The 17,274-nt window shown below is 35.5% G+C and overlaps 2 protein-coding genes across 2 annotated transcripts; one reads left to right on the top strand and one right to left on the bottom strand.

The window, feature by feature from the left end:
• LOC136226720 (protein yippee-like) lies at window positions 1–3,405 on the top strand. The gene is made up of 6 exons (XM_066015361.1): window positions 1–153; window positions 264–389; window positions 1,643–1,686; window positions 2,288–2,396; window positions 2,485–2,540; window positions 3,064–3,405. Exons 2-6 carry the CDS (start codon window positions 294–296, stop codon window positions 3,140–3,142), a joined length of 384 nt encoding a protein of 127 aa, XP_065871433.1. The 5' UTR covers window positions 1–153; window positions 264–293; the 3' UTR covers window positions 3,143–3,405.
• Window positions 3,406–12,198: 8,793 nt separating this feature from the next.
• On the bottom strand, window positions 12,199–16,610 carry LOC136226706 (arginyl-tRNA--protein transferase 2-like). The gene is made up of 6 exons (XM_066015333.1): window positions 16,314–16,610; window positions 15,897–15,935; window positions 15,567–15,717; window positions 14,095–15,219; window positions 13,514–13,823; window positions 12,199–12,631 (listed from the first exon to the last, which is right to left on the bottom strand). Exons 1-6 carry the CDS (start codon window positions 16,453–16,455, stop codon window positions 12,515–12,517), a joined length of 1,884 nt encoding a protein of 627 aa, XP_065871405.1. The 5' UTR covers window positions 16,456–16,610; the 3' UTR covers window positions 12,199–12,514.
• Window positions 16,611–17,274: the final 664 nt, after the last annotated feature.

Below are 17,274 nucleotides of genomic sequence, written 5' to 3'. Positions count from 1 at the left end.
AAAAAACCCGTAGGAAACACGTCTTGTCAGGCTCGACTTTAGAAGAAAAAGGAAATGGAAAATGTCGATTAGCTGCTCTGTCCACATTTCTTGCAATCCATGCAACAACATCAATAGAACAAACAACGCTAAAGGAAAAGGAAAAGGAAAAGGGTACGCGATCTATCTGCCTAATTTTAATACTCCTTTTTCCTCTCTTTAATCTTCTAACTGTTTGTTTTTTCAATTCATATGTACTTGTTGACTGTTAAACACACATATAGATTTTGTTATTACGATCTATAGTTGAGGATATGGGGAGGTTGTTTGTGGTGAATCTTGAAGGAAAGATCTATAGTTGCAAGCACTGCAGAACTCATCTTGCTCTTTATGAAGATATTGTTTCTAAGGTTCGTTTTATTATCTTTGATTCATTGATTCTTCACTGGGTTGTGATAATTTTGTCAAAATTTCGTTTGGGTTTTTCTTAATTTGGGGGTTTGTTTTGGTCTTTCTGAGAATTGCGGAATTGACTGTAGACTGTGATTTGGGGGTATTGTAAGTTGGTTAATTGATTATAAGGGAATCCGTTTGGTGCAATGGGAAATTTAACTTAGATTCATCTAATTAGAGAAGATGGTGCTTCTTAAATTTTGGGAGTGATCATTGTAATTGTAGGACCATACTCACCAGGAGTATCTGCTGATTGAAAAAAAAAAAAACATTTGAAACTGATAATGATTAACATCTGAATTTGAATTGTTGAACTCCCTTTGCTTCATCATGAAAATGAGGTATATGTTGCGATTCAAATTGGGGAAATTTCCCCATTTGATGGGAAATCAAATCACAATCAAGGTGGTTTTGTTACTAAAATTCTTGTATTTGCAACGTTTGTTCTTTATTATAGTTGTCTATCTTCAAAGTTTTGTATTATCACAATTACCATTCCGTCTATCTTCTGTTGTTTGGCATTGATATACTTGTGGTTGCATAACCAAATAGCTTCACAGTTTTTGTGTCAAAGATGGAGTCCAACTATGTATGCGACCTCATATGCTGTCGGTGAAGTGAAGATCATCTCCTGAATGTTACTTCGTGCCCACAACTAACAGTAACAGCTTTTCCAGAGAAACCTAAAGCTATTTTTATAAGCTTTCCAATCAGTTTTTGGTAGTTCCTTGACATAGTACTATCATAGCCATTTGGACCAAGATGTCTAGGGTATGAGCCTTGTTAATCTGTTTATTAATTAAATTTCAACACAAGTAGACCGAGCCAGTGCTTGTACATGCTACAAGTCCAATGGACATTCACATTATTTGGCGTCGTTCATAGTCTTTTGCTGGGTTTGTGGAACCGAGAAAGTGTTCTTGATCACCCCCCTATGTTCTCTCAACATATTTTTTCTTATGGTTTAGTGGCTTATAAACACTTCATAGTTGAACGAGGTGGTCTGTTTCAGTTACTCTGGTTTAAGTTCTTATGGCTATGGATGATAAGCTTTTCCAGGTCTACATGGCTTACTTGGATTACCAGAATAAAAAAAAAAAAAAAAATCCATATGTTTTTTCTCATTTTTCATGCTGACCAACAAGTGTTAGTTGCGGTTCTCAAAGGAATCAAGTATTCTGATCAAGTCTTTTCCCTGTCTTTTATTCAGGCCTTCCACAGCAGGCATGGGAAAGCTTATCTCTTTAATAAGGTGTAAGTTTTTCTTGATTTTGGGCACCTCTTACTAGTAGCATCATCAATCATATCTGAGTATCTCAGTTATTGATGATAATCCAGAAATTCCCTATACTTGTCCATACAGCAAGGTTCCATTAACTTTTTTCTGGTATTACTTGTCAAAAATCCATATATTTTCATGAATTTGTGGATAAGATCCTTTCATGTTCGAGATGTTATGTTGAAGATGCACAATTATCATCTGTGTGTGTGTGAAGCTTGGGCTACCGAATTTTACAGGGCCTAAGTCGTGGTTCAGGATTGATTGAATACTGCTTAAAATTTGATATCGTATTAGATTGTCCTTGTTTCGTGATTGTAAATCACAGAATGAAGAATGCTATACACTTTCGAAAACACATCAGTTTGTTTCGAATGATAAAAATAGAGGGTACCAAGAAGAAATAGATGTTAACCATTCAAGCATTGTTCTCTTTGTCCTTGAAATGGCATTGTAGTTTGAATATATATGAGAAAAATGCTAATTTAAGACGTGTAAGTTTCAGTTACTATATTTTGGTAGGCTAGTTCAAAATTCGTAGCTCCTATAGCTTCAAACGTGTCGATTGTTTGACAGATCGAATGTTTCTGTGGGAGTAAACGAAGATAGGATGATGATGACCGGGTTGCATACTGTAGCAGACCTATTCTGTGTCGGATGCGGATCAATTGTGGGTTGGAAATATGTAAGATTAAGGGGTAGATGTTTGAATAGAATTCATGGTTTTTGAACATTTCATTGTTGCCTTAAGTTATTTGGATGATTTGTTTCAGGATCATGCCCATGAAAAGAGCCAGAAGTACAAGGAAGGAAAATCTGTTCTTGAGCGGTTAGTAAATTGGCTTAAAGCACTATTTAGCCCCCTGACTTTTCAAAAATGATTGCTTTTGCCTCTAACATATTGTTTTGTGACATCGATCCCCTGATGACCCATTAAATGTTTGTGTTTGATGATTATTAATCGCAACACAACTGTTATAACATTTCACCAATCTGCTTAGTTGCCTCAATTTTCATATAATATTCACACCCAAAAACCACTTGTTTCTCCGCTTCTACAAGCTTGGAGAACATCAGTTCTCCTCCACCCGATTAGCAATCATCTCACGTGCGATTTAACGGCTCTCCTTACATAGTTTCTGCTATACCTCAAGGGTCAATGTCACAAAATAATAGGTCAGGAGCAAACACAAGCATTTTGGGGGCCAAATACTACTTTTAAGCCTTAGTAAATTACTATATTTTTGGAGGAAGAAGCTAAAATATGAATCCCATGCTAGGGTTTTATTGAATTAATTAGGGGAGAAAAAAGTAGAGTTAAAAGGAAGGGTTTTTTTTTTATTGTTGAGCAGGTCTAAGGTGCTTCCTGATGGAAGCAATTCATGGGTGACTCATGAAGCAAATATTGGAAGTGATGCAGATGATGTTTGATTTGATATATACTCTTCTTCATATCCAATTGTACATTCTTTCTCCTCTAAATTCATGTTCTTCTATGAACTAGGAAGTCAAATATCTCATTTCTCTCTGATTGTGTTTATTGATAACATTTTTCTGAACATTGGAATTGTTGATGCTGATGTAGTTTATGTTCTGCTTTAAGGTTCATTCTATGTTAATAAACTGATCTCATTGTTCATTATCTTACAGCGATTCAATGAAAAGAAAAGAAAAAAACTCAATTGTTGGGTTCATTATGCTCTTTGAGTTTTGTCATCAAGTTTAGTAAGTATTTTATAACCAACCAAATCAAAAAATAGAGAACCTAATAGTAGTGTACTATTTGATATCATGTCCTAGGCATGGAATTGTAAGCCTCATCTAGTGCTCAGACATTTTTTTGATCCTTTAGTGAAATGATAAGTTTGAATAAGTAATAGCTTCATTCGGGTGTGGCTATACGCTTCTCAGCTTCACTAATCAAGTGGTCGGTGATATCTTTTCTTCTGTTGAAGAGTAGCAATTCTCCTTACTACTATTCATGGTTTCACATCATATCTAATCAAATGTATACTTGGCACTCATTCATGAGCCTGTTAAGCAGATGTTCAAAGTATATTGTGTCGCATCTAGGTCCCATAGAGGTTCTGTGTCTAAGGACTTAATAAGGAGTATCACATGACTTACACCTATGACACATGTTACCATGTGGTGCTCTCATAGCGGATCGATCCAGTGCTTACTGTTCAAAATAAATCCATATGCCCTTGGTCTAACATCCAATGCATATGACCGGTAAAACACTATCACAACCAAGATGCGTACTAATCTTTAGTTCATTAATATTCCCATGATAACAACAGATCAAGGACGTTTCAGATTAGTATCTTATTGTCTCACTGTTTCACTCTTTCAGGCCCTCAACCCGTCAAATGTAAGCCGGTCACTAATCATGGATACTATGTGTGAATGATCCGCATAAGTAAGTCATCATTATAGATTACTGTCTTACAATTAAGGGCATTGTCTAAACTATAATATCTCGAGACTAGGGAATACACCAACACAACGACCCTCCAAGATGAGGCAAATCTCAAACAGCCAAAAGGCGAATCTTCTAAGACGAAGTAAAACTTGAATAGCTCCAGCAACACCCCTATTTTGAGAATACTCAAACAAAAAACAACATCAGTCCTAAACAATCAGAAAGCAGTCAATTAAGGTAAAAGGTTTTATAGTATATCGGTCAGGTAAGGCCAGAACTATCTCATGTTTATCCTCCAATCGAAGTAGTAAATCCATTATTATTTTCTGCAAATCTACGTCAATTGAAGAATAAACATGTCAACTGCATTAATCGGAACGACTCAAGTCTTCCTAAACACAATGGGATTGCATTTGATGCCAGATGGTTAATCGATCTCGTATGATCACTCTCTCCTCCACCATACGTTTAAGCATCTCCAAACCGATTTTTAAAGCTCGTATTGGAAAAACTTAAGTGGGAGACATCCTCTGAGTACAGATTTGCGACCTTTATGATGTAGGTTATATGTCCTGTAAAAATGAAGCAATGGTCGAGTCCTAAAGAGTCTGCGATCAATGATAATGGGAAGATCATCGATAGACGGAACCTTGCAAGGTCTGAATTGCCTAATAAAATCTCATTTACTTAGTGTCCATATGGGTTATGAGTCATTAGGTTTGTTTATATAAAATTGTTGTCATGCATGTCCGTCCCGCCTGCTTTAAGGGATCCGCTTTAGGGACCTTCGGTCCTTGGAAGTTGGGGATTGTCAGCTCATTTTTCGGAGACCGATAGCCCCAAGATAGAGGAGATGTTGGTCCCTCTAATCGGGGCGACGACCCCATTTTGTGGGGCATCTATTTTTTGGGGCCATTAGCCCTCCTTTTTCGGGCCTTCGATCCCACCTCCCTTTTGGGATTTGGACCCTTTACAAAGGCTCAAATCCCCAAATCTAGAGAGGCAAGTTAAAGAGAGAGAACTAATAAGAGAAAGAAAGAGAGAAAATGAAGTTCTAGTAAGAGAAATACAGTCTTAGAAATCCTAAATAGAGAAAGTTCATAACTCTTTCTACAGGGTATTTTTATTCCAACTCGAAGCACCAAACATCAGAGATCTACCAAATTCTGTCCAAAGATTTGGAACGCTTCAAAATGACTCTCAACGTTGTATCTACACCAAATAGAAGAAACACGCTCCAAGGCAATATACTGATGAACATAAAATTCATCACTCCTTGTTTTTTTTTTTTGGTAGAAAAGGAAAAGAAAAACGAACAACAACAAACTACCCAGGAATTAGCCTAGGGAAGCTAACCCCAATTCTATCTTCTAAGAGAAGAGGAGAGATGAAACTAGGGGAAACAGGAAGGGTAGTAACGCCTAACGTCCCTTCATGGCCCGCCGCCGCCAAGCGATCAGCAACACGATTCTGCTCTCTAAAAATGTGTCTGAACTCTACGAACTCAAAGGAGGAGCAAAGCCTTTTAATAGCTTTGATGAGGTTGCGACTGTTAAGACCCATAGAATGATTCTCAGAAATCATTTTGATTGCTTCCAAATTATCAGACTCCACAGAGAGCCTCTTAACACCCAGCCTTTTAGCAAGATTGATTCCAGTAAGAATAGCCCAGAGCTCCGCAGAAAAGGAAGAACTCAACCCTAAATTCTAGGAGAACCCAGAAAGCCAGGCGCCCCCTGCATCTCTAAGCACACCTCCAGCCGCAATCTTACCGTTACTGAGGCATGAACCATCAGTATTCAGCTTCACAACCCCCTCTCTTGGCCTGCTCCATCCCACGAGATGGACATCACAACACTAAGAGGCTCTGGCAAGGGACTCTCCTTTGAAACTATCAATAATAGAGAAAAGTTTTTTCGAGAAGAAATCAGCTAAGTTTGTCATAAAAACAGTTTTATCTCCAAAAATCTCATCGTTTCTCCATTTCCAAACTTGGTGACAGATACTAGCAAAGAAAATGTCACCATGCTCCATGTATGGAAGCAACTTTCCTCTAACACCATCAGAGAACCAGTCGACCTCAGAATGTGCCATGAAGGAAGAGAAAATATGGTGTGGGAGAATTTTCCTCCAAACCTCTTTACTATTAGAGCAATCTCTAAGAGCATGGCACAAAGTCTCAACATGGCCTCTGCATCTACTGCAAGCTCCAGAATCAGCCAAGTGCCTTCTGTGCCTATCCGAATTAGTAAGAAGCCTGTCCTTAACGCCCAGCCACAGGAAACTCCTAATACGGAAAGGAACTTTAAGGGTCCAAATCGACTTCCACACATCCGAGGGAGGATCAGATCTAAAGAGAGAGAAAGCTTCAAAGGCCGATTTGCAAGAATAAACTCCATTGTTAGTTAGCGCCCAACAGTGCCTATCCAAGTCTTCCTCTTGATTACTCACCTTCACTCCCCGCATTCTAAGGAGAGTCTCAAGGCTAAAGAAAGTATCAAACTTTGACCAGATCCAGTCCCCTTCCGAGTCAACCACATCGGCAATTCTCTAGTTGCGTATATCACTAGGCGGGGGGGGGGGGGGGGGGGGGGGGGGAGAACACACCTCAATTAACGGTTTATCCCCAATCCAGTTATCAAACCAGAAACTAATGGACTTACCATTCCCTACCTCCAGGCCAACTCCCGAGCAGAACTCATCAAACACAGCACTAAGTCCTTTCCAGAGGAAGGAACAATTAGCAACTCTCTCTTTCGGGCCCCCGAAGATTTTGTCTTTCCGATACTTACCACAAAGGAGGCGAACCCAAAGAGAGGAGGGGTTTTGCTACATACGCCAAAGGAGTTTCATTAATAAAACTTTATTATTGTCTTTTGCTTTCCTAATACCCAGACCCCCAGAATCTTTAGGCTGGCAAACTTCACTCCAAGGCACAAGATGGATCTTCCTGCCCTCCGCAGCTTCCCCCCACAGGAACCTACGGTTAATCTTGTAAGCACAGGATCCGGAAGCTTACAAGCCTGCATGATGTGATTGGGAGCAGCACAATTAACAGATTGAATTAACGTGAGGCGGCCAGCGAGAGACAGAGTCTTGGCTTTCCAAGTGGCACACTTCGAATTAGCTTTATCCAAAGTCTCTTTGAAGGAGCCTTTAGACACACGCTCACTGTGGAGGGGAATGCCCAGATACTTCCCAAGAGAATCAGTAAGAGGAATACCTGAGAGATCACTTAATCTCTTACAGACTCTCTGATTCATATTCTTAGAGCACATCATCCTAGATTTCTGGATATTAAGCTTCTGCCCAGAGGCCGAACAAAAACAATCCAGAATATCCATAATGACTCTCAACTGCTCCCCATTACCCTCAAGAAAGATAAGGACATCATCTGCAAAGAATAAGTGAGTCATCTGGGGACAGAAGCTGTTGATCGCCACAGGGTGGAAACTCCCATTATCAATCGCATCCTGAATCAGGTGAGAAAGTCTCCATAGCAATAACAAAAAGGAAATGGCTCATAGGATCCCCCTGACGGATTCCTCTGTTCGGGGAAAATTCCTCCGACATATCCCCATTGACCATAACTTGAAACACAGGAGAAGAAATACATACCTTAATTAAACTTCTCCAGCTGTCCGGGATTCTAGCTCTCTCAAGGCTCTCCATCAAGAAATCCCAATTAATTCGATCATAGGCCTTCTCTAAATCCAGCTTCAGAGCCACAATGATTATCTTAAAGTAAAAATGTATTGGTTTTATTGGCTTTCGTTTTTTTTTTATGAAATTATATAATTAATTTCAAAGTGAATTTTAAAAATAAACTATTTTAATATTCGGTTTTTTTTATCAGTTTTGATCCCTTCATGGCTAAATATTATTTTTGACCTTAATTTCCATTCACTCTCACAAAATTTATAAATGTACTTAAAACCCCAAAAGATTTAATTTCTCACCTTTGCACCATAGAAAATTACGATTTTGGTCCTAGAACTAATTTTCCTTACAAAGGCATACTTTAATAAAAGATTTATTTTTAATAAAATCTTTTTACAATTTTCATAAAACCCTTTGTTAGAGACGAAGAAGAAGAATAGAAAGTAAAGTATTACTGATTTATTATGAATACCAAATTAACTAAAATAGAAAATACATTGGTCCTTATATACTAGTTACACTAACAACTATAACAAACTTGTAACTACTTGCTTAGTCAGCAGTAACTAATTATACTTCATTTTGAACCTTTATAATCTTAACACCCTTCAATATAACTGTTTTCGATATCTTAGATTAACTTACAAGTATGTTGCACTGAACACATGTATATATATACAACTGTAATCAACCATAGAAAATATAGGAAAATAACTAATTAAATTTTAAATATGTTTAACAATTAGAAAGTAAGTGATTATCCATGAGCACAGTCCCTGGAAGATAGAATTGGGCTGGCTTCACTGAATTTTCTCGGTTAGAATCGAGTGGCGACTCTATCTTTTAAAAGTCAAGATTCCAAAGTATTTAATAAGTATCGAGCTACACGATACGATTCTCCACGGGCTCCCCTAAAACGTGAGTAATATTTACATGATTGCAAATGCTTATTATCCCTTGGAAGTAACATAGAAAGTCTCTAAAAAGCAACACCATGAACCCGATCGGAAATGAAACTCGTGCAAAAGGGGATGACCCCTGAGCTTCCAGCAGCTCACACCACGATTAGTTTGTCTACATATTATGTTATATCATGGGAGACTATTGTTAATAGCGAAGAAATGTGTTTTAAATAGACTAACACATTTTCTGTTCTCACAAAAAATTTAAACGTACATACACTTTCAATTGTATTCACTTTGTTACATTTGTATTTTTTTTAAGACTAATCACATATAACAAATATTCACTCGAGTGTATTCTTTTTTAAAATAAAAATTATGAAATTTTTTTTAGCATTGTTCAAGTTTTAAACAAAGTTGGTTTATTGTTAGAAGGTCATATCCTATCATTTAATTTATTAAGCACAATTCTCGTGGTGAAGTTGTCCAAGTTTTTGACCTAATATTTCATTGTGAATTTGTGGAAGATTACATCATGATGGTGGAAAAATAACTTCAAGATTAATGCCATATTATATATGAAAATGACAAAGATCATGTCACATTATAAAAATGAGAAAAATTGACAAATAATGGTATTCTCATTAAAATAAATATGTCACATTATAAAAATGGTAATGGGTATCTAAACGAATTTGAACTTCAAAAACTTCCTATAGCTACCAAATTCTAAGTTATATATGGATTTAATACTTACCCATCTCACATTCATGGTACCAAAATTAACATCTAAGAGCACAAAATGTTTTTCTCAAAAAAAAAAAAAAAACATCAAATTTTGGATAAATATCAATTTGGCCCCATAATTTAACTTACATAATCAGTTTAGTAAACATAAAAACAATTGACACATATTAATTATATCGATACAGTGCTTTACCTAGACTTTTTCTTTTACTTCGATATTGATTCGGAAAAAAAAGGCACCAATCGTATATTGTTGTGTGTCCTTTTTCTATTGATTTGAGTGCCAAATTGAAGGGTTAATCTAGTTTTAAAGTTTATCTTAGGATAATTGACCTTACAAGTCAGGTTAAGACAAACTTATCACTTATCCCCAAAATATAAGATACATGTATACATACATGGCTGTTAATTATCTAATATAAAAAAGTAGATTGTTATTTACCGCTTCAAAATTACTTATCACCGCCCTTTTTGGACACTTTTACCCTTTTCATTTTTTAAACTCAAAAACTGAAATTCTCTCAAATTTCTTTGAAATTCAAAAACCCGAACAACGTTCATGGAATTTAAACACGGTAAAGGAAAAAGACTAATAATTCCCCGGATAAGTATTTTTATTTGAAAATCAAATCGAAAACACGAGTTCCATTCCGGATTCGGAAAAAAAATTCATCCAAAATGTACTAAACGGGTGATTCACACCATTCCGCCTAGGCAGAAACGGATAAACTATCTATCCGTTTCTGCCTAAACGGAAATGGGTAGGTGGAATGGTGTGAATCACCCGTTTAGTACATTTTGGATGAATTTTTTTTTTATATATTCATTGGATCGGTTAGTTTTTGGAGACGAATTTCAATTAGTGTAAATAGGAATGGTAGTTATTCGATTTCTTCGACGTTCTCGGGTTCATTTTTCATAAATCCAATTTTTGACTCGGGAGAGAGAGGATATTAAGTTTTTTAATGGAAAAATGAAGAAGACAAAAATGTCCGAGAGAAGGCGGTGATAAGTAATTTGGAGGCGGTGAATAGCAAAACCCAGTTAATTAAATTTATATTTGACTACTATTATTAGTCATTAACCCATTTGGGTTCTAGACTGAAGTTTCAATCCTAAACTGTAAAAATCATCAATCAAAGTCCTTGAGCTAAACAAAAATCATCAATTAAGTCTTTATCTTATTTTAAAATCAAAAATTGTAACTATTTGATATAAACTGTGATAATTTTTGTGTTGGTTCAAAATGAGTTTGGAGAAGAGGGTTTGAAATCGTTCAACTGAATGATTTTCGATGAGATCTCGATTGATGATTTTTGTTTAGAATGAAGACTCAATTGATGATTTTTTATTAGTTCAAGGACCTGATTGATGATTTTGATAGTTTAAGGTCCTAATTGACTATAAAGCCTTACTTTGGAGAACCAAATGGGCATTATGCCTATTTTTATTTAAGTTTGGAATTTAATAAATTCAATTATTAATTCAAATTGTCTAAAGTTAAAAATACAAAGTTATTATCATGGATCTTTTATTTTTCATCATTGGATATATATGCATCCATAGAAAATTTTATTTATTTATTATTTTTTTAAAAATAAATAAGATAATTAAGTAAACAAATGCTAAAAACCGTTATTTAAATGTGTGTAAAAATTAAAGTTTAGAGATTTAATCTGAAAAAATAAATAATTAAGAGATCAATCCTTAAACTATAAAGGTCTAGGACTTACTTATGGCCTTAGCTTAATATTTAATATTTTGTTGTTACCTTGCATCACAACTTCACTAAAAAAGGATAATGATTTAAAACAAAACAAATAGAGATAGAAAAGGAGAAAAAGTGGGTTGAATTTCTATATTTAAGAGTAAAGATAACATTTTCTACTCTCAATATGCTTCATGTGACACTATGACATTTCAACAGATTTTTGTGGCTTTATTATTATAATAGCCATTTTGGAGCACCAAATTAGATCTTCAATAAATAAAAAAATACCTCTTCAAGGAATCCATCAATGTTTATATTTTGAAATCAATCTAGGGAATACTTCTTCATCTATGATCATGAATGATTATACGTAAAGCATAGCATACAACGATAGATAAAGCCTACGCTACGCGGGCTATCAATTTCTAACACGATAACATAATCTTATTGACACTAACACATTTGATACGCTTTTTCTTCTGATTATTGTAGCTAGATGTGTAAATGAGCCGAGCCGAACCCTAGGTAGATTCGGTATTGGCTCTTTAATATCTCGAGTCGAGCCCTCTCGAACCGAACTTTGATCGAATCTGACCGAGCTTTGACTGAACCAAGCTTTTATCGAGTTTCTAACGAGCCTTAACCAAATTCATTATACATGCACAGAAGAAAACGTAGAAAACAATTATGTTATAAAGAAAAACAATTATGGGTTAATCTTATTTGAGTTGTGAACTGTGATGAAAACTAATAATAACCAATGACATATTTTATATATATATATATATATATAATGAAATATATATAGTAATTAAAAATAATCGAGCATGCTCGCAAGCTTTCGAGTCGAACCAGAGCAGGCTCGGACTCAGCTCGTTAGTGTCAAACCGATCCCGAACTCGAGTCAAACCCTATCAAGCCGAGCTTTGATCGAGCTTTCACCGAGCCGAGTTCGAATAGTTTGCGAACTACCAAGGCTCGTTTACACCCCTAATTGCAGCAATCATTTATATGCAAAGAGAGTATCTATTCAACAAACTGATAGAATAAATAAGCCCTGTAATTGCCAAAACATCAATATAATTTCAAGAACAGAATTCATTCACCTCATTTCATTTAGCACATGAAAATATTGTCCTAGGAAAATCCACGGAATTCCTATAACCGACACATCAGCTCGAATCAAGAACTAATCATGTCGAACAGAGTTCAAACAGCAAATATGCCTCTGATAATCTGTGGCTGCTGCATTTCGGTGTACAATATAATAACCTAACCAGTTCTGCAGAAAACACCCGCTCCCCAGGCAGAAACTAGATTGCTGAAGATGATGAGACAGTCCTAGAGAAATATTCAAGTCAGCCAAGTGAGTATACCATTCGCTCGGACAGCTCTGCACCCACAACCTTCTTGTATCCATGCAATTGCGATGCCAGGTAACGCCTTTCGTTAGGTGGCAAAGCTCGTTGTAGATCCTTCACAACAGTGATCATATAATGAGATTCTGAATTAAATCTTTCAGAAGGAGAGGTTATTCGAGTTCTTTATATTTTCCTAAATCCCAAACTAAGGGGAACCCGTATTAACTTTATTCTAAAGTACTTCTAAACCGTAATTAGCTTGTCCTACCTTCTGAATTGTAGATGCTAATTCATCATTTTTTTTCAGTCTAATTAATAAAGATAAATAGCTAATTCTGGATAGTATTCAATAATTAGCATCTACACTAACTAATAACAAAAAACTTAATGAACAAAGGTTGTAACAGCAGCAACTACCAATATTAATGTTTACGTTCTGACCTGTGACCCTCGTCTACTAAGATATATAGGCAATACCATTAGCTATTGAATGCGTATTAATCTGACTATTATAGAGCCTATTTTAAATTTCATTCAGAATGCGAGCAGATTTATCTATATTGATCCAGTATGTTTGGATAAATGCTATTTTTGGCCCCTGTACTTCATTTTGTCACGTTTGGCCTCTGTACTTTTATTTTCAGGAATATTAGGCTCTTATTAAACAGGGCCCTTAGCATGCTTTATATGCACCGTGCTTAATACATGGTGAAACCACCATATGCAAAGTAACAGTGCTTGTAAAGCACACATAACGCATCCCTTTAACAAGGTTAAAGGTTACCGAAATAAAAGTACAACATCAAAAATGACAAAATTGGAAGTACAAGAACTAAATTGACATAATTAACAAAAAATTGCTTTGTTCCCTACATAATTTGAACAACCATGAAAGTCTATCAGTGAAATACTTGATAAACCTGTATCTAGAGTGACGGCAATCACATAGACAAAAGAGCAGATATGACGCTAGCATTTTAAAGTTGAACCAAGTACCTTATATTTCACGCTGGATCCCTTTAAGCCAATTAAAATATCACCAACATCACCGTCTTCCATTGTTTGACCACTGTTTTCTATACCTAATTCTTCATCAGAACTTTCAGAATCAGGTTCAATCTCCTCACCATCATCTACAGGAATATCATTTGAGTCTTCATCAATAATGTCATCAGGTTTCAGTTCTATGGAGCTTTCAGAAGCAAGAGGTGGTAAAGATTCCCCATTTTGTGTAAGCGTATGATCTGACAAGACAACATATGGCTTTGTATCAAGCAAAGGTCTCACAATATCGAACGGAATCCACCTGGAAATAACATTTCAGCTTGTTAAACTTTGCTTGACCCTAGGGCTGACCAGATCAACAATGAAAATTGAGTTGAGAAAATATGTCAACAGTCAGAAGGATTAGCCTTGTAAATGAAAATCAAGAATATTTGGGCTATGTCTTCAATATTAAATAATGTTCTAATCTGAAGTTTGAGGTGAATCCTTCTAGTAAAGAAAAAAAAAAGTACATAAAAAGTTCTCATACACATTATTCAAAGGTTTTTGCTGCATTCAAAAGAAAAACTTACTGGTAACGGAGAGGACAGAGAAGCTCAGATGGTCTATATGCTGCTTTATATCTCATCTTGCTGCAGGAATGAATATAATATCCAAGATAATAATACTGAAGACTGGGGCAATGGACTTGATTCTGCTTCAACCAGTCTATTTCTTGCAAGGCTGCGTACTTGCCTAATGATAGGAAGGCGAAATCTGGGTCCCAGAATAGATACTTACTCGACAAACATTTAGGAAGAATATCTATGACACCCACAGCAACTAGCTGACCATCAATGACATATTGCTGATGAAAAGAGCCAAATCCACAAGGTGGTACTCTGCCATCACCAGATGGTGGGACAGAAATTAGGGGAGTATCAACCAGAAATCTTCTATATGAGCTTTCAGTAACATGATCTGGTGTATCGTTATGCACTTTCATCTGATATCTTTTATACAATTCAAACTCTTCTGGATCAAAACTGGACCTTTTCAAATGGATATCTAGTCTCCGCCTTTTCTCCTGAGAATATTTGGCAGTCTTCCTCATACAGCAAGCTTTTCTTTTACACCCTGAATCAGATTCTTTGGGAATAGTAACAATATGAGCACCTTCACTGGGAGTAGCATGTGATGCGGATGCATAGAAATTGATGTGCCCATTGCAAGCCTTCACCGAAAAGCCTCTAGTCTCTGGTAACTGATTCAAAGAAGCAGCCAAAATTTCTGCAATAGCTTTAGGAGTCATAGCATCATCTTCTGCACCATGTCTTGCATCTTTTGCAGCTGATTGTATGCGCTTTGCAGTGGCCCCTATTTGAAATGCAATGTTGCTAGAGTACATGAGGTCTTCTGTTCCTTCAACTAACAGCTTTCTTTTGGCCTGAGAAACCGGTTTAACAGAAGCTTTGGGTAATTCTACGTTGCAAGGAAGTTTCCCACTTTCTGCACAAGTACGAATCGCACTGTCAACTTGATCTGCCAAGTTTTTAGAATTATCTATTGCCCTATTCTTTTCCTCTCCCTTACTGGAGAAAGTTTCCTTTGTCCCTGAGCTTGAAACATCATGGCAGGCACAGCTACATGTGTCTTTCGCATTATGATCCTCTATGACGTCAATTGTTTTTTTCACATCCAGTGTCCCATCTAAAAATCTAGGCATTTAATATTATCAGTAATCAATAAGGAACTAAACCTTTTCAATAGAATTGCATTTAATAGATCATAGTCTTGCTACATATTTCATAATCCGTTTCTTAACAAGTCAAATGTCTGCTAACATAGGGAAGATCTCAAATGTCTGTTAGCATAGGCAATATCCCAAGCTCCTAGGCCCAGGTTGTTAATTGAGTAATACAGTACTGGTATTCAGTGACCATGTAGATCATATCCACTAAGATCTTATTACTGAAAATATCTCGTTCAACATAAAATGGAAAAAGTTTTCATCTTGGATAAACTTACAATAGTTTAACAAACTAAACTGAGATAAAGAACATACCTCTGCATTCTTCTAGACACGCGCTGCTGGTCTTTTGAGGGGATAAAATCACTTGCCTTCATTCGAATAGTGTAAGATGGGCAGCATGTCCTTTCCATCTCAGGTTTGTAAAGGAAACAACCGGATCTTCTCCAGCCCCGGTCCAGAAGATCTACACATGCACACACACACACACAAAAAAAAAAAACACCCCAGACCATTATTGACAAACTTAATGATACATAAAATGCAATATTATATAGAACATAAAGTGCAACGAGGTTCTTGTATTGTATGTATATGGAACATAAACTTAATAATAGAGAAATAGAAGATGCAGATAATTTATACCTTGATAGTCATCAACTGTAATGCTGTGTGCCCACAAACCTATAACAAAGACAAAATGCAGGAATACAAAAATCATAAGCTTGATATCTAGTTAACAAGAATTAGCCACTCCAGATAAAATAAAAAAGAATGTTAGAATGATGAAATTCATATGATCAGAAGTGTTAATTGTTAAATAGGTTAGAGAATACTCATGAAATGATTATCAAACATATACATATACATATACAATGTGCATTATAGCTACCATGATTATGCATATTCAAATTAGAATTTGGTATTCTCAATCTGAAACCGCAAAGAGAACAAAAAACCCCAAGATTCATCTCATCCAATCAAATATTTAACACTGAATTTGAAAAAGAAAATCGGAAATGAAAATCTCGATATAAACTTGAAAACAACATACGAACGAACCATGAGAAATACTGGAGCGACTTCCGGATTTGCAGTAACCGCAAGAGCTCTTCCGGCGGCCGCAATCAACGACGACCGTTTCACCTCTGCTATTGCTGCTGCTGCTAGAGCTAGCTTCGCTTCTCCTGACTTTTCCTGCCATTTTCTCTCCGCTATCTCCCTCTCTTACAATAATCGTTGATCATCAATCAACCCCTCGTGACGACTCCGCTTCAGGCTCTGTATCTCAATTCCTAGCTGTATCTGTTGAATTCAAGAAGAAACGGCTCGGGAGAGATTGCGAATTTATGAATACAAAATAAAATGAAATAAAATTTTGGGTAAATTCATTAGTAGTACTATTTTATTTTTCATTTTTTTGAATTAATTAGTTACTATTTTATTAAATGTTACACTCGGGACTGGATTTCCTGTTTTTGTTTTACTAATGTTGTTTTTTTAAAACCCTTTACTAATATTGTTTGATGCTGTTGTTTTTACTGTTGAAAAAAAAATGATAATTAAATTTTTTAATTTTTTTTGGGTGAAATCTACTAAATGAAAATTAAAAATGATAAACCATTTATATTATAACTAGCATTAACACCCGTGCAATACACTGTTACATGATTAACTAATTTTTTTATTAAATCATATTTTTAAATGTTGTATATTAATTCTAATTAAATCGCTAAACAATCTTTAATCAAAAAAATTAATTCTAATTAAATAATTAAATTAAAAGTCAAATTAACACAATATTGGTAATATAATTTTTTTTTAATAAGTATATCTATACTATATATAATTACGGAAGCAGAGAGAAATGAGAAGAAGTGTTTTAGAGGTCTTTTTGATGAGTTGTCAACGTAGTAAAAAATCAGATTAAAAATATTTAATTAATTAAAAATAAATATTTAATTAATTAAAAATAACAAATTTATATTTATAATATATTAAATAATTACTAGCCTATTAATTA

Source organism: Euphorbia lathyris, chromosome 4 (assembly GCF_963576675.1).
Source record: "Euphorbia lathyris chromosome 4, ddEupLath1.1, whole genome shotgun sequence".
Taxonomy (NCBI): domain Eukaryota; kingdom Viridiplantae; phylum Streptophyta; class Magnoliopsida; order Malpighiales; family Euphorbiaceae; genus Euphorbia; species Euphorbia lathyris.
The sequence above is the reverse complement of the archived record's forward strand: the minus strand, read 5'-3'. Positions and strand labels throughout refer to the sequence as shown.